This window comes from Rissa tridactyla, chromosome 5 (genome assembly GCF_028500815.1).
Source record: "Rissa tridactyla isolate bRisTri1 chromosome 5, bRisTri1.patW.cur.20221130, whole genome shotgun sequence".
In the NCBI taxonomy this organism is placed as follows: domain Eukaryota; kingdom Metazoa; phylum Chordata; class Aves; order Charadriiformes; family Laridae; genus Rissa; species Rissa tridactyla.
The window spans coordinates 62750007-62771951 of NC_071470.1; the positions used below are offsets into that span (position 1 = coordinate 62750007).

Sequence of the window (21945 nt, forward strand, 5' to 3'; positions counted from 1 at the left end):
AGGCCTTTGCCCAAGATTCTGCCTGGACCTGAAGTCATCTCCAGCATCGCATAGTCTGTGTTGTTAGAATTGCTTTGGTATGCCCCACAGCAACTATAATCAGTGTGATCTAGCTCTGAGCTGTGTTGACTTTGAAATTTCCAACAACTTGTAATGGCTCTTTTGAGTCATATTCAGAAGCATGAACAGCCGTCTTTCTGCGATGCGAAGAGCCTCATTAGACTAAAGTTTTAATTTCCGCTTTCCTTTGGCTGAGTAGCAAACGTCTGAAAAAAATGTGAACACTTCTTGTGCAGGCTGCTGAAGGTAGCGGTAGATTAAAGGAGACTATGTCAGGGTAGTGAAGTCAATAATTCTGTACAGGAGTTAGACCGTCCATTGTTTTATTCCAATTCATGCTTCACAAAAAAAAATTTCCTCGCTGATTGACTGTCAGCTTGGAAGTTCTGCAGCATCACTTGAATAATAAGCTAAAATTTGAATTCTCAGCCAGCTGTATGACACCGATAGCTGCTTCCTTGGTTTCCCAGAAGCCCTGTTTTACCTTCCATTTTTTTATTTCGTATTGGACAATATTTCAGTGTAATGCAAAATTATTTGTAAACATTTTTCATAAATTGCCTCTGCATTTTTCCTTTTGTATTATCTTAGTGTTTAGAAATCCTAAATTGAAATTGGAACACACTGTGTATAAACTCATTGTAAAATACAGTACCTATCCAAACTGCTGCTATTTTGTACACATAAGATGAACACAGGGAACATTTCTTTTCATTTTACAAGGGCGGACTGGGACACTAAAAAGATCTGATGCTTGACTTAAAATTATACAGAACAGTTCTGCAGAAAATCTGGAATTTGTCCCTCGTTACAGTAATCAATTTCAGTCCTGCGCTGTGTTGAAAAAGGATATCAGTGTATCTATTGAGAATAGATTGGTAAAACATCCTCTCTTTGCCTCATGTGTGCTCATCGTTTTTATTCATAGGTTAAAGTGAAAAATGAGAACACGGCTTTTGCTATGAAGTGTATAAAGAAGAAGCATGTAGTGGACACCAAACAACAAGAGCATATCTATTCTGAGAAGAAAATCCTCGAGCAAATATGTTCTCCATTCATTGTAAAGTAAGTTGACCGCAAGATTTCCTTGAAAGTTGACCCGCTGGACGGCATTTTTTAAGAATAAGCTTTGGCATATATGAGTTCTGGATGAAAGACATTGCAAGTCTCGCATTTTATTTTACTTTTCCTAAATTGCTGTCATTTGTCTCCACAGACTGTATCGCACATTCAAAGATAGTAAGTATGTATACATGCTACTGGAGGCTTGCCTTGGAGGGGAACTGTGGAGCTTGCTGAGAGACAGGTAACAGCAAAGTTACCTTTGTGGAACCTCGTCCTTTAAAATAACCAGTCAGTCAATGTGTCTGCTGAGTAGGTTCTCTATTCAAGACCGGTCCAATGAAAAGACGTTTTGTTCTGTTTTCAACCACATGAGTGAGGTACTGAATGTCAATGCAAAAAAGCTGTTAATGTTCTGGGGGTGTTATGTGTTATCTGGCTAATGAGCAAGGCATTTTTAGAAGTTAATTGTCTGCAAGGATAGTGATTATTTCTGTTCCAGAGGCAGCTTTGATGAAGCCACTACCAAGTTCTGTGTTGGGTGTGTGACAGAGGCTTTTGACTATCTACATCACGTAGGAATTATCTACAGAGACCTGAAGCCAGAAAATTTAATTTTGGATGCTGAAGGCTATATAAAACTGGTGAGATGTAATCCTTCTGTAATGTTATCCTTTTGTGCTTGTATCCTGTTTCCTTGCGGGGGGATATAAATAGACAGCATGTAATTCTAGCATCAGGATCCCAGAGGTTAGTAACCCTTACACTTCAGTAGAAAAGAGGGAAAGCTAGTTGTTGCACAGTGAGAAACAAAGGCGTTGCAAGGCACAGATAAACTGGGGATTTGCAGGCTCCGAGGGCTCTTGCCACAGCGTAAACAGCAAAAATAATTCCTCCCAGCAGCCAATCTTAATGTAAAAGCAGGAACCACATTTCCCAGGTGCAGAACTACCTCCCCGCCCAGGCTGAAGCGATCGTAGGTTCTACAGCATGTCTGCAGAGAGGGAACACAGTAAAGAGCTCCTGCCATACTTGACTCTGACCATGAAAAGTCCAAAGAGAATACCCTTCAAACATCCGCTCTGAGGACAATGAGCAACCCACCGTTTTCCATGGACTGTAAATCTCATGTCCGCAAGGAAAGCATGGGTTGTTCTATCCAAAAGACAAATAATTCAGAAAATTACTCATGAAAATAAATGGATCTGCTCTATAACATTCAGTAATCCAATGGAATTACTTCTTTCTCCTTCACAGCAACACTGTGTAATTGTTTTAGCTGTAAACTGGCAACTCAGATCTTTGCAGGAGATGAGGGTAATTTAGACTTTAAGGCTTCCCAGTGCAAAACACCTCCGCGTTATACAGCATATGTTGATTTTGACCAGGTTGATTTTGGCTTTGCAAAGAAGATCGGATCAGGGCAGAAAACCTGGACGTTTTGTGGAACCCCTGAGTATGTTGCCCCTGAAGTCATTCTGAGTAAAGGCCATGACTTTGGTGTGGATTTTTGGTCCCTTGGGATTCTTGTGTATGAACTCCTTACAGGCAGGTAAGTGCCTTCTACTCCAAGTTCTTACCTTGCTTGTTTTTAAAAACATTTTCAAGGTTATTTTTAAAATAAACAGGTTGGGTTATTTCCCATCAGTAAACAGGAACGACTTGCAAAATGATACTTTCTTTGCCTCTTATGTATGTCTTATCTTCCATCGTTTCAGAAACACCACGGACAAAGTGTGGGACATATTCTCAGTTTTGGTTTATCCATCTAAGGGAAAGGGCCAGACACTGGCTATAAGTGGCTGGTGTAGGGCTCCTTTAACTGATGATGTTTCCTGTGAGGAACAGCTGAAAACAGACTACTCTTTTCCCCTTTAGTGGGTGACGGGGCACAGTGTGACGGGGTGAACTGTAAGCAGGGCTCGTTCTTCGCCTCCACGCACGCTTCCGTGGCAACTCTTTGTGAATGCTCAATGGTAGTACCACATGGAAGCTTCTCTGAGTTAGGCTGCAGCAGAGCTAGCTTAGAGGGACAGACATGATCATGCGTTTTCCCTGGTACCTACAGGCAGCTTCCCAGCTTCAAACCTTTCTAATATCTTAAACAGACTGAAAGGCTGAAGAATGTAAAACTAGGACGGCGGGGTTTTTTTCCATATTCTCAAGTATTTGCTTTGTTGACAAATGTCCATATCTGCTCTTGCCAGCCATTCCATTTATCAGTGTTGCTTTCTTTTTCTAGTCCACCGTTCTCTGGGACTGATCAAATGATGACATATAATTTGATTCTCAAAGGCATTGAAAAGCTGGATTTTCCTAAAATAATAACAAGGCGACCTGAGGATTTGATTCGCAGACTCTGCAGGTAAGAGGGGCAGTTTGTGGCAGCGCCTGGGTGTAGATAGATTGAGCTATTTAAGATCCAGATTAGAGTGTTGCATTCCTGACAACTTCCTTTAAAATTGTTATGCCTAACACAGTCTATTCTGATTATATTCAGTACGCATTCCTGCCTCTGAGTGTGTGTCACAACTCAGTCTGGAGAGGTATGTACAAACGCAGGCTCTGGGCTTTCTCTGTAGCTGTGAATTTGTTCTGAAACACATCTTAGGGAAAACTTTTTCAGTGTGGGCTGAGGAAAGCACTAAAGAAGTTAATTTTATTAAGTAAGTGCAGTGCTTTAAAAAAATGCTTCAAAAATTACTTAGGCATATAGCTCTGTCGCGGATGAAAATATTTGACACAGTTATGTTTTAGCAGCTATTCAAAATTTATTAATAATGTAAGGTAGATTGAGAGGTTGAATTTTAGCAGTACAAAGATGATCAGAGGGCTGGAGCACCTCTCCTATGAGGACAGGCTGAGAGAGTTGGGGTTGTTCAGCCTGGAGAAGAGAAGGCTCCAGGGAGACCATATAGCAGCCTTCCGGTACCTAAAGGGGGCCTACAGGAGAGATGGGGAGGGACTCTTTATCAGGGAGTGTAGCGATAGGATGAGGGGTAACGGTTTCAAACTGAAAGAGGGTAGATTTAGATTGGATATTAGGAAGAAATTCTTTACTGCGAGGGTGGTGAGACACTGGAACAGGTTGCCCAGGGAAGCTGTGGCTGCCCCATCCCTGGAGGTGTTCAAGGCCAGGCTGGATGGGGCTTTGAGCAGCCTGGTCTAGTGGGAGGTGTCCCTGCCCAGGGCAGAGGGGTCAGAACTAGATGATCTTTAAGGTCCCTTCCAACCCGAACCATTCTGTGATTCTGTGTTTTGTTCCGTGTCTAAACAGATGTCTTGGGCTTCAAGAGTGTTACTTTCACAAATGAAACCTTGGTGTTCTCTCACAGTGCATGTGTTTATATCAATTGTTCGCCACTTTTCCTCCTTTTGATGGGCCCATGCTCTATGCTCTAAAGGATATAGTATAGTTCCTGTGTGGTTCAGTCCTAAAGCAATGATTGGGTGTATAGCGTACACCAAAGCATTGTGTATTGTGAGAACAAAGGCGGCAATCTTACCATTTTCTGCATGATAAGTGAGGTAGATCAATTGCCACCATGATTGAAACTCCTTTTCAAAGTCTGAAGCATTGTTCAGTAAAGGTAAAGTTATGCCAGCAATCCAAATTTGGTTCTTTTATTTTATAACAGTTGGTATTGTGGTGTTCCAGTATGGAAAAGTCGGTATAAAAATATTTTCATTTCAGTTGGCCTGCGGTACACAGATCCATTGATTGCCCAACATCCAATTTGTATTCTCCCTCCTGCCGCGGCTTGGAGTTGAGCCATCCGATGAGAGTCATTCCAACCCCATTCCCCTTTTGTGGATACTTTCTGCCGATGTAAGACTAAAGTGGAAAGATTTAGGCCTGCCTTGCTTAGTGGTGTTCCAAGACTAGTGCATGGTCCCACAGATCTTGTGTGTGGGCCATTGAGTATAGTTACACCCATGAGCAAGGAAAGAGAGAGTGGGGAATGGGCGTATATCCATCGTTGTCGTCATTGCCATTGATGTATGTCCCAGCAGATCATTGCAGTGAAGGAGAGAAGGAGTAGGCACGTCGTGAAGATGCCAAGATGGAAGATGTGGATTGCTTCCACTGGGCTGTTAGTGGGGTCATTGGAGACGTTGTCCGTTCCCACAATCTCATTAGTGGAGTTCATCATTTCTGTTAAAGAGAAAGGAAAAAAAAAACTGTCTCGTTGGAGAAGGCCAGACAGGTTACCCCTTTTATGTCGCATGATATGTCATATGCTTTTCACCAGGGAGCCATAAATTAGCTTTTGCAGTTTGGCACACAGCACAAGTTCCCATAACTGCAGTAATTTTAACTCTTTGCCATCCAGGTGGCAAACCTAACTTGTCAGCATCCTGTCGTATAATAATTGAAATCTGTGCTGCAATATCAATTAAAATGCTTGTTAATTGCTTTCAGTAACCCATTGGAATTAAAATGAAAGGGTTATTTTCATTTAACTGTTGATAAGTTTCTACTTGCCAAACAGGCAGGCTCAGTTGCAGTCCAGACATTATTAGTTTTGGGTTTGTGTTTTATAACTGATCGTCATGAGGGGAGAAAGGGTTATTTCTCTCTCTAGGAGCTGGTGACAGAAGAGTTGGAGTGTTTTGATGGCTGTGTTTCTGAAATGTTTGAATGATCATCAGAATCATCATCAGAATGATGTTGCACCACAACAAGCTCCTACAGAAAGCGCAGGGCGCTTTAAGACTTACTTAAGCCCACTTGAAAACTTTCAAAAAGGTGGTATTTCAAAAGGGTCGGCGTAATTCAGAAGGATTAGCGCATAGTGACAAGCACAACCTGTGGCTGGTGACACTGCTGATTTTGAAATCCCAGCTCCAGTGGGATTTCATCCATGGCACTAGGAACAGTACACACCGTGTTTGTGCAGCAGAATTGAAAGGATCTTTGTAAATGCAAATTTTGGTATGCCTCCTTCTGTATATTAAAAAAAAAAAAAAAGGTGCGCAACTAAAATCCAACCAGTTGATTTCCCTCTGCTGCTTCTCACAGTAGGGTGGCACTGGTTTGGCTTCCTGGAAGGTTTCTCCATCCTCAAAGGAAAAAAGCAGTGAGCAACACCTCATCGTGGCTTTTTATGAGACCAGAAGTTGTATGCAAGCTCCATCCCTGTGTAACTGTTGAATGCAGGCAGTTAGGACTTATAAATGCTCTTTAAAAAAAAAAAAGAATATTTTTTAAAATCTTATCCTTATTCTTCTTCTCTTATTTTTAAGGCAAAACCCTACAGAAAGATTAGGCAATCTGAGGAATGGAATTAATGACATCAAGAAGCACAGGTAAGTGAAAGAGACTGCCATGAAGAAAATCTGGTTTTTAATTTGAAAATATTTTTTATATTTTAGAACTCGAGTCTGGTAAACGCATAAAACTCCAGGCACTTCCAGGCAGATTGCGTAAGAGAGATCTCTGTTGCTATCAAGTACATTTGCGACTAAAGCAAGCAATGATATAAACATAGACCCTCAGTATGGTTATCTAGAAAACATCTTGTTATTAACTGGTTTTGTCGCAGGTTGTTGATATAGGAGTTTAATTCACTTCTCGGAGAAATCACTGCCAGTTCGGCATCTGCCTTTCAGACCTCCGGACCCTTAAACAGTTGCTTTTTAAGAATGCTAGTTAAGAGCTTGGGAGCAGTATTAGGGCTTTGTCCCCTTTCTCCTAACAAAGAAAGTCATCTGTGGATTAAGCGTTTCCTACCTTTTCTTTTTATCGGAGTTGTTTCTAAGCCCTACAGTTTGTGCCTGGGCAGAGAAGTGCTTTGATTTTTCTGCTCGTCTCCCTCTTCTCTCGCTGTAGAAAGAGGGTGGAATTCCAAGGGGCCAGATCTGTTTTTGCATGGCTGTGCTCATGCCTCTATTAACCTGCCTGTCACTTTGGCACTTCTGTGCGGAGGAGATGCAATGTATCTGGTCCTGAAGCTCCCCCTGCTACCGCTCCCTTGCATGACACTGGCAGTGTGCTCCAGTTTCATCCTTTTAACAACTGTGTTGTCACGTGGACAGAAGTTGTCATGCAAAAAGGTCCTATAGCCCTTGTTCACGTGTTTTTTCAACTGTTAATAGTATAATGGCAGAAAGCAATCCGGCATTCTCTCTTCGTCTCTCCCTGTCTGTCTCTCATTTCTTTTTGATCAGGTGGTTGAGTGGTTTTAACTGGGATGGTCTGAAAGTGAGGAAATTAACATCGCCTTTGAAAAGAGAGGTATTGGCTTTGGCTTCCAGTATCATAATGCTTTACTAATATGAAAGTGCTTGGCTACGAAGAAACAACTGATGGGGAGAGCAAAATTTCCCAAAGATTGTTGTCATAGCTCACCATTTTTAGTGGAAATCGAATGAAAGAGAGAGAGCAAGCGATACATTACTTAAATTCAGTTAAACAATGGAAATATTGCTCTGCCTGTGTACTTTGCATGAGATTTTCAGCATTACTAGAATAAACGGTGTTTGGTCAAAAAAGAATACTGAAAAAACATATTTTCCTCTGTAATGGGCACATTATTAAGATGCACTGTTCACATTACTGTGCGGAGTACAAATTCCTGTATTCTCTTACTATTGAGTTACAGCACATCATTGAATAAGCTTCCTGTTTTAAATGGCCCGTTTCTCTTTGCCCTAAAATGAAAAAAGATCCAGGGTAAAGAATTTGAAACTCACTTTGAACTCCAAAAAAATAATTCTGAGACCTGCTTTGAGAGCAGATTTGCTCTTAAATTTGAATCAAAATTGTATGCAGTGTGGCCCAGTTCTCTTACTGACCTTATAGGGCTTTGGGTGAAATCTAGGATTTGATAATATTTGGGGATTGTTTTTTGTATAAGGAGGCCGATGCCATTGTTATGTTACACAATTCAATTACTGGAGGTTTATCTTTTAAAGAACAAGGAAATGAGAAGTCACGCATATCATGCTAGCCTTTCATTCCTCCACTGGTAGCAACAAAAATGATGCATAATCAATGGAGAGTATTTTCAAAAGTTACCTTCTGAAACAACCCTTTCTTTGTGTTTTTAATGTCCTAGTTGTCTGGACCGACTGATTACAGCTACTTTGACAGCTACCCACCTGAAGAGGGAACCCCTCCAGATGAACTTTCAGGCTGGGATAAGGATTTCTGATGTATTTTGCTTCCAGGACATTTATAGAGTCTCATAGGTGTCAGTTCTAAACCTGCTCTCTTGTTTCTTGCTTCAAATCGAATTACACAAGGTTTGTGACAAACACGGTGTTCGTTGAAGGATAGAAGACTATAGCAACCAGAACTTATTTGGATAAGGCACCAAAATCTGTGTGCATCCCATTATACCAAGGGCATGCATTTAGTCAGCAGATGTAACCTGAGGGTTTTTTGATACACAATGTCTCTATGAACATTTTCAGACACTATGGGATCGGGTTTTGCCAGTGGAAATATCACTAGCTAATATTTTGATATTAACAAGGTTACCGTATGTCTTTATTTTGAACAGCGAGGATGAATATTGGAAGCCAATAACTCTGTCAACTTTGTCAACTGCTGATGCTACGTTTCTTTTTCATTTTATCTTAAGTCTGCTCTGTGTTTCGCTTTTTCCCCATAAGGGCCAGTATCGCATTGATCCAGAAGTGTGTAGAAAAGAGGCTTTTACTGAAAGGTTGATTTGATATGATGCTGCAGCTAAAAGGTTATCAATGTGGAAGCTGTCTCTCTGTCGGTATAGTTTTGCCCCAGGTTGAATACATGAGACAGGGTATAGCAGGTGAAATGAAAATCCAGTACGGAAACAAGGTATATACATAATAAAAGTTGCCTGGAGAAGCAGACTGTGGTATGTATCTCCCTCACCGCTTCAAAGACCCATGTCCATTTCTTAAAATGTTTTGCTTTTATGTAGTGTGAAGATAAAAGATGGACAAAAAGCATTTACCTTGCAGGAAAAAAATATGTAAGTATACAATCATATTTTTTCCTTCAAACGTATTTTCAGATTGTTTTCACTGACATTTTGTTGAAGTGCTACATCTGTTCACATCAGTGCTAAACTCCCGCCCATTTCAATGTTCCAGTTGGTAGCACTAGATGTGAGCTATCGTTTCAAATCATATTTCATCAGACATCTTATTAACATGTAATTATTCTGAGTTTTAGTTGTATAGAAGGGGAGAACAAGAGAGCAAAAACTTGATTTTTTTTTTTTTCCCTCTCGTAAGGATTTCTATTCATGAAGCAGCTTAAATGTTCTGTTTTCTTTTGACCACCTTCCCTTCTCTCTAATGGCTACTAATGAGGTTTAGAAAGACAAGAAATTCCAAGCTCCTCTCAAAAATGATATAAAAATACAATTGTGATTTGCAGCCCAATTTTTTGAGCCCTGTCTTCACCTGCTTTGGTACAAGCAAACAAATTGCTAACCAGAACCGTCGAACAACCTGAGGGAGGGAGGCCAGCAAATGGCTAAGATAGTCAGGAGGCTGGCACGCGTGCCCTGTGAGGAAAGGCTGAGGAACCCGGGCTTGCTCAGCCTGGAGGAGGGAAGGCATCGTGGGGCCCGTACAGCAGCCAGCCAGCGCCTATGGGGGGGTTACTGAGAAGACAGCGCCAGGCCCTTGATGGAGCTGCACAGGAAGGAGGGGTTGTAAACTGGGACGGGAGAGGCGCCAACTTGACAAAAGGGAAAAAGTGTTTCCCCAGCAAAGCAGGATCCCAGACAGGTTCTGCAGTCTCCTGCCTTGCAGGTTTTCAAGAAGGGACCAGACAGAGCCTCAAGCAACCCAAAATTAATTCCGTGTTGACTCTGCTTTGAGCAGGAGGTTGGGCTAGAGACCTCCCGAAATCCGTCCCAGGCTGAGTGATTTTATAACTGTAGGAATTAGCTTCATCTGTCAGCCCTTTCTATAATCAGAATATAGAACAACGCGTGTTCCTGATGAGTTTATATATGCCTGGGCTTTGCCACTTAAGCTTTAAATTATTAGAACAGGGGAATTATTTTGAAATGTTGTTGGGATAATAAATGCAGTCAGATGTTGTGCATTCTTGGTTTATAAAGAAGAATTCTGTTGCGCTCTGTTATGAAGCACAACTGCTGTAGCAGCAGGGATGTTCCTGGGTGTCACGCTGCGCTTAGGAGATCGATGCATCGTCAAGCCCTGCTAGGATTTGTTTCAGCTCCCACTGAGACAAAGTCCAATCTAAATTTCGATTTTGAAGCTGCCTCAGCACACTGTATTTCACGTGCTGGATGGAAAACCTCCCAGGCAACTTGTAATGTGTGCTCAGGGTTTGGTTACCCACGACTGCTGGCTAGACTTCCTAGCTCCTGGTCACGACTTATCCCAACTGGGTGAGCGAGGGGCTCCGTAGGTGTAGTTCCATGGTTTGTTCCATGGTTACAATCATTTTTTACTGCTGGGTGGCCATCGCTTTGACAGCAAATCAATTTAAATGGGTTTTATAACATTCAATCCAAATAAAGGCAGTAGAATATTTTCCATTGAATTTACTGAAGGTTGGATTGAGCCCTTGGAGGAAGACACTACATGTTTAGCTGGTTTTCTTTCCCTGCCTGGTTGTAAACTGTTGTGGAAACTTGCAGCCAGCAAAGCCTGTGCAAAATGGTGGTAATTTTTCCATTGTATTTATCGATAGTTTTCTTACATATATATATGTGTATAAAAATAAGTGTATAAATATATGGGTTTTTAAGTGAAGAAACGGCCACATAGCCATAAGAGCCACAGTTTAGTGCGGTTAGCATGAAGTCTGTGCAGCTGTGGGCTATGTTTTCTTTATAAAGCTTGTTTACCTTGCAGTGTGTGCAAATAAAGTAAGCTTACAGTGCAACGGGCAGGACATTCATTTTTTCACAATCGCATTCTGTGCAGCAATCCGGATTCTTAGCCCTGAATTAGACTGCTTGTCCACATGATTCAGAAAAGACTGAGGCAGAAAAGACTACCCTGGAGAGAGAGTCACTGATGTAATTTCTTGCAGCGTGTCCCCCACCCGAGACTATGTTTTCCCTAGCAGATGTTGAGAAAATGAATACATAAGAAGATACGGTAAATGAGGTCACAGATAATTTTTTATTTACGTAGAGTTCCCATGTACAGTGGATTAATTTTATTTCGGGCATGTATACAGTTCACTGAGCTGAAGCTTTCCAGAAACAGAAGCAGAAGCTGATAGGGTGCAGGCTAAACATTATTTGAACTAACCCAAACTGTCTTTAACAGCCAGATGTACTTCAGACTGCAACTCAGCACCAGTGGAGTTCTGCTGTTGTAAAACAAGAGGGTAAATAAACAATTCAGGCTCAAGTAGTTTCACAGAGATCGTGGGAGGATTGAATGGACAGTTACGATGATGATCAGATTATGCTGATTTTTGCTTTTTCTAATTTAAGGTCAGTGAAAAAACAGATTTTGACATTCAGGTTTTTGGGCACGCTGTGGATATGTTAGTAATTGTCTGCGTTCTCTCCTTGGTGTTCTCATCTGTGTTTTGCCTTTCTGCTGTGTCAGCTTTGCTTTCGCTGCGTGGCTCGTTGAGAAACCCAACTATAGCTATGCTTTTTTCCCCTCTACTGCCACAAGAGAACATGCCTCAGGAGGCAGGAGGGATGACTGTTCTTCCTGACAGAGGACGGAGATGAGGAGCAGTTAGCCTTGTCTGGGTAGGTGAAAGCACCTTTCCCCAACCACCACGTCAGAGCAGAGATGCAGGTGGGCACTTCAGAGAGGCATGCAGGCAGGAGCAGCAGCAGAGTGAAAGAGAAAATTCCCAGACGTGCGATAGTTCCATCCAGTTTTTAGTGCAAGTGATGAATTTTTACCGTGTCCTCACAGCTGGCCCCTCAGGCTTTGAGAAGGGTGAGGCTGGCCAACCCCGATGTCTGAATGTGTCGTCTGTTAATATAAACGGGAAGAAATAACCTTACTGCCCCAAACGTTTGAATTCATACATAAAGGGGTGTGGGGTGCATGTTAGAGAGTGTAAGCCTGTAAGATTTTTGCATTGAATGTGAGGAAACAGCTGTCCTGACGTTTAGAGAATGTCTGTGATCTTAGGCAGGATTGAACAGATCTCATTTGCAATGAAAGGCAGCTGAGAGCCTTTTCTCCTCCCGCTACTCAACAAGCCATCTCTGAACAGACACAGCTTTCCCCTCCTGTGGTCCCCAAGTGTAGTGTAGTGGTGAGGAGAATTTTTATCTTTATTTGACAAAGTGGGAGCTGAAGTCCTGAGAGATTTAAACCCTTTGGTGATTTTTGAAGTCCCTGTAGAAAGCTGTGTGTGGCTTTGGGTTTAGACACCTCTGACAGTGTGACAATTTGACTTCCTCGAGATTATTCAGAAAGACAGGGAAAGAAGAGACAATTAAAGCCAGCCTTCTCAACCGCAGCGCAGCAAGGCAGCGCAAGACTAGCTCTCTGTACCTCTTGAGTGCCTTGTCCTTCTAGCACAGTTATTTTGTTTCCTGGCATGGGTTTGAGCAATTCTGACTGACTTCTTTACTTCTTGATCTAGGACTGAACAAGCAAGAGTACGTCAAGAGACACAGACAGGCACGCACATGTGAATACGCCTGTTACACAACGTTGTTTGACAGTTTCGTATCTCACCACTGAAGTGGCTGCATGTCCATGCTCAGATAAATGGTTCCTATGGATGCGGTACTCCTTACGTGTGTAAGATCTGTTGAGGTGAAAGCCCAAGGAAAGTGGATTTGCACCACATTATTACCAACGTATTTTGCGTGTGGTGCAGTTTTAGGGAGAGAGGGGAGGCAGTGCTAAAGAGGTAGAATGCAGCAACAGTAAAACCAGATAATTCCTCCCAAAGATGGAGAGCAAGGAGGAGGTTGTGCAGATAGCAGATGTGGAGATATGAAATTAAACGCGTTTGTAACCATGCACAGCCACCACCTGTGTTCCTCGAGCCTTTATGTGTCCCTGTGGCTTGGGAACCTGGGTCACCTCCAAGTGAGAGGGCAGAGTGTTACTTTGAGACGCAACACAAATTTACTTGGTAGGCTGGGCCAGCAGGGAAGGATTGAGCGGTCAGAAGCATCTTTTCCCACTGGGAGTCAGAGTCTCCGTTCTTGCCATCGCAGCCAAGAGATGAGGGCCTGGTTCTTCTGTACATTGTGTACAAGGTGATGCTGGACAGGGAGTTACAGGTTGAAAGCAAATTGTCTTGCACACTAGCCACAGAAAAGGCGGGTAATTATTTTCTCGCAAATCCATGATCTGTTGCTTGGCACACAGATATTTCCCGGTGGTCTGTTTTGGGGATAACAGCAAGCCAGCAGCAAGTTTTACATCAGTGTTCAGGTGCATCCTTTGGCAGAACTCCCAAACGTGAGCTCATCGTGACTCCTGATATGATGGGGCTCGTTGCTGGTTGGTGGGAGTTGGGACAAACCTACTGAAATAAGGTGAACTCCTGGTCCGCAGAAGTCAAGGATACGGTGTGGCTGGCCTCCACTAGCCAGCATTTCATCCATGTGTGGGAGCAGAGAAGTGGCAAATGTAATTATAAAGCTCACCTGATGTGCTTGCAGAGCCAAAAGCTGTTACCTGTACCAAGCTGCAGGCCAGCAACTTCAAAAGATGGAATGAATATTCCAGTGAAATTATGGGGCTAATAGCAGGAGGCTCGGCTGCTGAATAGTCTAGGGAGTCACTAGGGAGGTAAAGTCCAGCCCCGGGTAGATTGTTTTCTGTGCTGTCTTGCTAAGCAAAAAGCATTCCAGAAAAACAAAAGTGAAACCCACCCTGATGGGACTCAAAAGGTCACTCAGCAACGTTGCGCTGTTACACTACTGTAGTGCCTGGCTGCCGAGAGCCTACGTTAGAGTTGTTTCTGATCAGCTTCCCTGCCTGAGAGGAAGAGCGACAGGAACATGCTGGACCTTAGCTTGAACTATGTCCTCTGTGGTGCATCACCCTGCTGGGGACAAAGTGGGAGGGATCCGCGTCCTAGTTCCTTCAGCTTGTGCTTCACGTGTCGCTCAGGGGGGACAATGTCCTTGGATGCCAGGCAGCAGTCTCATCTGCAGTGTGATGACCCCCTAGCCCTCCCGTGGGGAGTTGGAAAGCTGCAAGGTACTTTCTCCTCTCCACTGTATTCGGGAAGATGTAGTCTGGTGCTATCCTAAGAAAGGAACATGCTGTAATCCTAACAGAAGGCGATGTGGGGAGAAACCCAGCCCTCGAGGGCTACTGTGCAGCTCCCACTTTCCTAGGGACGATAAGAGGTGTGCACCTCGAGAGCATCAAAAATACTGTAAAGGAAATTATTTTGGTGATAAGAGTGTTACTCATCACCAGCCAGCTCACCTTGAACAAAGAAATGGGACATACTGGCAGAAAGCTGAGGTTGCCTTGTCAAGCTCTATGAAATCTATTTTGCAACAAGCTCCCCACAAATTGAAGATTAGATTTAGTTATTTTAATAGTTTATTGTTTGAGCTTGTAGCCATTGTCACACTGAATTTTATAAACTATGGATTTATTTGTGCAGCTGTTACAAGACACATCTATTGGGAACCACTGCATCTGTTTTTGCTCGCAGGGCCTGATGTCTACTGAAAATCCGAGCTTGCTTCCAGATTAGCAGGTGGCATCGCCTGCATGTCCTAGGTATCCCCCGCGTGTCCTAATGACATCAGGCCCAGGAGTGGACCAATGGATTAAAAGGTGAACCCCTACGGTACTGTCAGCCTGTGCACATCACTACTTCCGACTGTCCTTAAAGTCAAGACAGGAGCCCACACACCTCCACACCAGAGAGAGGGGCTCTGTGTCATTACCAAGACACAGCAGGGAAAAGCTCTTTGTTGTCTGCGACTGTCTGTCTTTTCAGCCAGGAGAAAAGCACAGCCTTTGTCATCCAGTTTTTAAGTCCACGTGATTTGCACACAGAGTGTCTGACTCTTCTCCTGCCCCCAGGGGGAAAGCCAGCCCCGCAGTCGCGTTACTTCAACTCAGCCATTGTGGCGGCACTGAACACTTCCAGGGATGGGGCATCCACAACTGCCCTAGATACAAGATAATTAACATTAATAGCACTAAAGAGCCAATATTGATACTGATACCAATATAAAATATACAATGACTATACTCAGCCGATTCCATCAGCAGGAAGCTGTGCACTCCCAGCAGTGGACAGCAAATGGCGGACACTGCGAGCACTACGGCTTCAGGAGGAAGGGAAGGGCTCAGGGGTCCGGCACCAGGACAAGATGTTCTCTGGATCACACCCATCAAGGAAGACAGAGAACTTCTCAGCAAACTTTCTAATTTATATTGAAAGTGACATTCATGGTATGAAATCATCCCGCTGGCCAGCTTGGGTCAAGTGCCTGGGTCTCGCTCCTCCTCATCCCTGCACCTGGTGAGCTCAAAACCACCGAGACCTTGAAACCCACATACCATAGCTGGCTAAAAAGTAAATATTTTCACAAACTGAGACACTAGAGTTCTCTAAAAGTGCAGTTTTCCCAAACATTAGAAGTGAAATTAGTCCTGTCTTGCTCAAACTGGGACAGACTCTTCATCAGGGAGTGTAGCAATAGGATGAGGGGTAACGGTTTTAAACCGGAGGGTAGATTTAGATTAGATATGAGGAAGAAATTCTTTACTCTGAGTGTGGTGAGGCACTGGAACAGGTTGCCTGGGGACGTTGTCAATGCCCCATCCCTGGAGGTGTTCAAGGCCAGGCTGGACGGGGCTTTGAGCAACCTGGTCTAGTGGGAGGTGTCCCCGCCCATGGCAGGGGGTGGGAACTAGACGATCTTTAAGGTCCCTTCCAACCCGAACCATTCTGTGATTCTATAAAAGGACACACATGTTTTAAAATGCACCAAGGCTGAGGGTGTTTGCCAGACCCCGTGACCATGGCACATCCCGCTGCCGCGACAGTGGTCCTACCTTGAGCCTGCCTCATCCCCTCCCCACCCAACTGCAGAGGGAGGACTCTGGGAATAAGGGTTCTCAGCCTGAGACAGGTACCCTCACTGTGCTGCGCAGAACACATCTTTAGGTCAAAACACACTACATTTTTGCTGTTACAGGGCAAAATTATAGCTCTTTCATATTGTATGGCTAGCTCTTTTGAACTTGGAGAAATTCAAGTAAAGATGTTGGGGCAGATTTGCTGACCAAGCAGATGCTGTGCAGAATTCACCACTTTGTCATTATATAGAAAATTAGTAAGATTTAAAATAAACCCAAAGGTTATCTCTTTTGATATTCTTATGCTGGTACCAGCGCTGTTAGATAACTACCAATTTTCAGCCTACATATGATTTTTTTTCATTGCAGGTGTTTTGCTTGGCAGCATTTAATAACTTTCTGATTTGCAACAATCCTGTCCCTTGAGTAACTCGAGGATTAAACAGCTACTAGTTTTCCTGAGTTTTACCAAAAAATGCCAAGTCACATATACATTCCTCTGGCACTAGCAGAACAACTCTGTGAGTAAAAAAACTGGAGCAAAACAAAACAGAAGCAATTTATTCATCTGTTTCTGAATTTATATCTTAGCCCTACAAGCAATTGTTTTGGCATTCAGTACTGTCATAGGAATTAAAAAAATCTCCTGCGTGGGAGCAGAAAGAGCAGCTGGGAGTGCACGGGAACTTCCTGCCACACATCTGTCACCACCAAAAAAAAAAAACACCCCAATTTTCCCATGTACCTTACAGGGACACCATGGTTGTCTCGTATATTCCTGGTACCTCTGGTTGTCGTGTTGTTCCAGTTACACAGTGGAAGAAAAAGAAAAAAAATCAGCATGTTATTAGGCTTACTATGGTTTTGCCCATCTATTTCTGCAGTACACATGCATGAAATGTTACAACTAGCAGAAAGTTAAAATTTTAAATTAAATCAAATTAAATTTTTACATTAAAGTTTTCTTATGAAGCAGTTAGCACATGGGTCTACGTGCAAAAGTGGTTCACAGGCTGGTCCTTGTAAAAGAGATACCGTGTTTTCAGCATTTTTTCTATGCTCAGACTTTCCAAAAGTCAAGGATTTACAGGAAGATATGGAGGAAAAAAAGCAAAAATGATTCGCAGCTGCTCTAATAGTTCTCCTACTCCTTTTTATATTTATCCTTCTCCTAGTTATGGTGGTAACCCCGACATGAACTTTTAGGACCTCATTCCTTGTGTAAAACAAACCCAGAGAGCTGCTCAGAAAGCCCAGCGTAATTTCTTTCCAGGACAAGCACCATGACATGGCTGCAGAGATGAACCGATCGTGTTTCACACACCTTTACCCTGCACCTGCACAAACCCCACGTGAGGACAGCTTATCACTTCAGCCAGATGACAGCAGATGTAACCACCTTCCACTTGCCGTACTTCTCTGTCAAAAGAGAAATTTTGGGCCAGCTGGTGATGCTGACACAACTAGGTCACAAAGAAACTCAGAAATCGCGTACGTTTGTCCTCAAATGTCCTTAGAGAAGTCCTCCTTTTTTAGACACTTCTGCTCCTTATAGTTTAATTTTCAAGTTTTGGTATCACACTATTGGAATGGACACAAAGAAAAATAATCACATTGGTGAGAACCCGCCTGCTCGGTACAGCCCAGCTCTTTCAGAGCTACGAGTGCTGCAGCTGCCGGTTGCTTCTCTGCCTCTTTGCTTTTAACCAGTGATTTGCAGCAACCAGGGCCGAGTTCTGCCTCTACCTACAAGATAATTATCTCCAGTAGATAATGACAGCCACATTGCTTCCAGTTAAAAAGTGAATGCTCTAGAGACACGCACACACAGGGTGTTATTTTAATTACTTGCAATTACCTGGCTGTAGGTGGGAGCTTGCTGGAAGACCTCAGCACGGCCCATAGCGATCCCGTCTTTCACAGGAGCTCTAAACATCAGCGGCGAGAGGAATACCCCGTGCTTTGTTCAATGAGGGATGCTGAGATGCTCCCACCAAGTACGCCTTCTTGGTGATAAATTAAAATCTCAAAATCGAGCCTGACTTGCTGAACATTAAGGGAGTGCAAATTCTCTGCTTCTCCCTCCTTCAGGTTGCCCTCTGACTGCGTATTTTCTCCCACCAAGGAGCGCGCTGTAGACTTACATCCCCAAGTAACTGGACAAATTCTCTGCTGGTTACAGCTAAAAGTCATTGAAAAAAAGAGAAAAGAGAGAGAGAGAAGCTGCTACCAGTTTCTGGGCAACTGACACGGCTAGGCCTGTCCACAGAAACATCCTACCCGCTTGTTTTAATATCTTGTAGATGGAGACCATCAGCCTCCCAACAGATGACGCCTGTTTGCACACACTGAAGTGCTCTTATCCTTTCAGCAAGGCAAGATGCAAGTTTTGTCTCTAATTACCATTTGCTGGTTCTTTTTGAAGAACTACATTGACCGTGTTACCTTGCAAAATATGTAGGAGGAACCTTGCCGCCTCTAACTTCAAGCACAAAGTTTAAGAGCAGTTACAGGTGATAGACATTTGAAGCAAAAACTAGCGCTGGGCTTCCACGGGCGTAGTACAGAGCAGTGACAAGCCCAACTCAGCCACCCCTTTCCGCTATTCCCAAGCAAGGCAGCATGGCGAGAGCGTCATTTGCCAAAGGTGGCTCCTGGCTTAGAAATTGCAAATTCCAACTTACAAGACTGAAACTGACAGGTCATTAGAAAGCGTTCCTCCTCATTGCTCCTAAGAGCCAAAATAGAGAACTGTTTGGGCTTAATTTCCCACACATCTGGAAACCAAACAGCTCAGCTAATAAAACACTTCATTGCTTGCACAGTGAGAAAGCAAAGCTGTCCAGGGACAATGACACTGCACCGGGAGAAAGCCAATAGCTCTTATATCACGTTTGTCAGGGAACAATTCAGATGCCTGCTTTCATGAGACTTCAAAACAAAGCTTCATTTTTCTAAGACAAGAAGCTAACCCAATTCCATACTTGCCTGTTGCTCTCCTTGCTATGCTGGGTGTAGCCTCGCCGAACTCCAGAGCAGTAGTTGGTGGTATGCAACCTACCCCATCCCCAAAAACAATCTGAAGACCGTATTCAGGGTGTGATCCAGCTGCAGCTGGAGAAACAGAAAGTTACCTAGGAAGTTCCTTCAAATAAGTCTATGCAGCAGAGCTGAGCCTGAGCCTCTTTCCGTAAGAAGTTTATGCACAGCCCAATGTGTTGCGGGACACGGTAAGTAATCAAGAACCGGAGTTGCGTTTACAACCCAGTGTTACACACATCTACCATTAATTCTAATAGTGCGTGCTGGACACGCCCAGCATGGGAGGGAAGCTGGACAAAGCTATGAGCTTCGTGTGTCATGGGTGAAGGAACAGAGACCAGGGACAAAAATTACATTCCTATAGTTAAGTGCATTTGAGAACTACACAAAGACTGAAAAGTATAAGAGCTTAATACGATTCTTTGTTGTCTAATATGCTGATATGCAACATGGAATATGCTACAATCTTCATACACAAAGAATTCGTGGCAATTACTGGCCAAGCATTGCAAAGCACAGGTTAAATGGAAGGAAGATGAAGCAGCATGCACACTGCCACCCCAAGCTTATAAAACTGTTCTAAACACGTAAATCAAATCCATCTCATACTTGTCTGATCAACCCATTTTTCAGTCCTACTTAAGTGCTACAAGGACCAAGCTTAAGGATTGAGAAAAGGACTGGAGACTGGCAACTGTTTGCAAGTGGTAGGAGGCAACTCCAAGTGACAATTCCCTCCCTGCTCAGGGCTTAATTCCACTCAACTATGAGCAAAGTCCACAAGCAAACCACCCAATTTTCATCTGTTACTACAAAGGAAATGGCAGATGCGTATTAAACAAGTCATACTTCAAACTCCTTTCTGAAGGGGCCGTAATGGCAAGTGAATACCCTAATGTGACCCTTTTGGTTAGAGCATTCCCTGTGCCTGCACTTGCTCGTATAATCACTGTGCTAAAAAGAGACCACCAGTTAGTTTTCAGGACAGCTGGCCAGTAACCTTCCCTTCCAGATCCAGGTTTTATTACCTCTCTCAGTTTTTTTTGTACCTGATCTTTCACAGCGCGAGCAGATGCTACTATGACAGCAGGCATGTGCTACAGCACACCCCAAGAGGTGCGACCAGGCCATTAGATCACACGGTGACATTCCCTACAGCTTTGATCGTGTAACATCCGTTCCTGGCTGGCAACCTTTCACATCCCATTCCAGCTCAGAAGGACCATCAGGACATACGTTACAACCTATGTCAACTTGACTAGAAGCAAACCTTATGTAGCATAAGAACCCTTCTTAATCTGTGTCCAACACTAGGCAGATTTGCTCAGTTCCATACCCTTCAACTGTAACGCAGAGATACAGCTACCTTTACAGCTCTACTCTGGATTAATTATCAATCAGTACTGTGAAGAGCAAAGCTGTAATGTGCACGTAGATTTGAGTGCGGAAGCTTTCATTCAGCATTCAGTTTTCGATGCTACTCTGCTGTAAGCCAGCCTGTAAAATTGGCTCCTAGAACTTCTGCTGCAGAGATAGAACGGCAGTTTACATGCAGGTCTGCTGCCTCAATAGGTGAAAAAGAAAAAAGAGAAGAGAAAAAAGTCATTCTGTGGAAACTGACAGCTGTCAGAGAAGTTTTTTTGTTTGTTTTTTAGTAACAGACAATTGCACTTAAGCTCAGTCGCAGCAGCTTGCTCACAACCATATCTCTGTGCAGCACTTTCTACTGCTGCTTCAACATGTAAGCGATCAACAGCTTCCAAATGTAATGAAAATCCAGTGCGTGCTTACTGATTATCTGTTATTTCCATGTCATATGCTGTTGGGAATTTTCTAAGACTATGACAGCTGCTTAACAGTAGGTAAAATTATGCATATTTTCGGAATCAGAATAAGAAAATTATTCCTTGAATTTTGTGTGGACTCTTATCCCCATGAGTCACCCATGTCTACTAAATTCCCCAGACATTAAAGTTCAGAGTATTATTAGATGCTCTGATGTAGAGCTAAGCAGCAGACTTATTCCGTGCAATGCACAAGAGCCCTTTCAAAACACAGCGGCACGTCACCCATTAACGCTGTCCAGTAATTTAGGAAAAAAAAAAAAAAAAAAAATCACACAGCAATAGGGGACGCGGAATAGGAGTGACAGCTTGATCCAGCCTGCATCTTGTAGCATCCTCACTCCTTACAGACAACCTCCCTCCTCTTCAGTAATACACCCACCACAGCTCTTGCTCACTATCGCCCAGGGAAGGTCAGAATCATTAATGCTGGTACTTTACACCCCTTTCCCCTCTTCCTGCAGCCAGGCTACTATTAAGTGTTCCTTGAAGTGCAATGTTGTTTCTATACTTACACTTAAAAAAAAAAAAACCACCAATTACATCTTTGTTCTGTAAGGCAAAAAGAGAATTGGTTTTAGAAAACAAGTCTTCTATATAATCTACTAGTACCTAACTAACGCCATTCCTTCAATGACACAATACCAATACCCGCTGTAAAACACAAACTGCTTTTCTGATTCAAAGGTTACACATGTGTCTCTGGTCTTGCAACAAAAAGAGTCAACGCAGGTTTATACAAAAAGATTTATTAAAAAACCAGTAAGACACTACTACATCATGACACTGTCACACTGGGCTTTTGAACACAAGACTTGGGCTACAATACTGAGGAAGGGGCATAAAACAAATGGATTCTTAAGCATAGCAATTAAGAAATAAGACTGTGAAAGCAATTTCATCTTAATGAAAACTCAATTAAACTTCAGAGGGACTCAACGTCTTACTTCCAATTCAT

At 43.1% G+C, this 21945-nt stretch overlaps 2 protein-coding genes across 7 annotated transcripts in view; one reads left to right on the top strand and one right to left on the bottom strand.

Moving 5' to 3' along the window:
- PRKG2 (protein kinase cGMP-dependent 2) overlaps nucleotides 1-10983 on the top strand; it is a 34235-nt gene extending 23252 nt beyond the window's left edge. For 2 of the 3 annotated variants that reach the window (XM_054202756.1, XM_054202758.1), the window contains 8 exons: nucleotides 989-1125; nucleotides 1277-1366; nucleotides 1625-1766; nucleotides 2511-2674; nucleotides 3365-3487; nucleotides 6370-6432; nucleotides 7294-7360; nucleotides 8184-10983. In XM_054202756.1, coding sequence (XP_054058731.1) covers nucleotides 989-1125; nucleotides 1277-1366; nucleotides 1625-1766; nucleotides 2511-2674; nucleotides 3365-3487; nucleotides 6370-6432; nucleotides 7294-7360; nucleotides 8184-8279 — 882 coding nt within the window. In that variant the 3' untranslated portion in view covers nucleotides 8280-10983. The remainder of the gene's footprint in view (nucleotides 1-988; nucleotides 1126-1276; nucleotides 1367-1624; nucleotides 1767-2510; nucleotides 2675-3364; nucleotides 3488-6369; nucleotides 6433-7293; nucleotides 7361-8183) is intronic. The other variant, XM_054202757.1, reaches the window with a different exon arrangement.
- Nucleotides 10984-21720: 10737 nt separating this feature from the next.
- Nucleotides 21721-21945, bottom strand: part of HNRNPD (heterogeneous nuclear ribonucleoprotein D) — a 10471-nt gene continuing 10246 nt past the window's right edge. For all 4 annotated transcript variants that reach the window (XR_008466546.1, XM_054202326.1, XM_054202324.1 and 1 more), the window contains one exon: nucleotides 21721-21945. This exon is cut by the window's right edge and continues 93 nt beyond it. The gene's annotated coding sequence lies outside the window, so the exon portion shown is untranslated.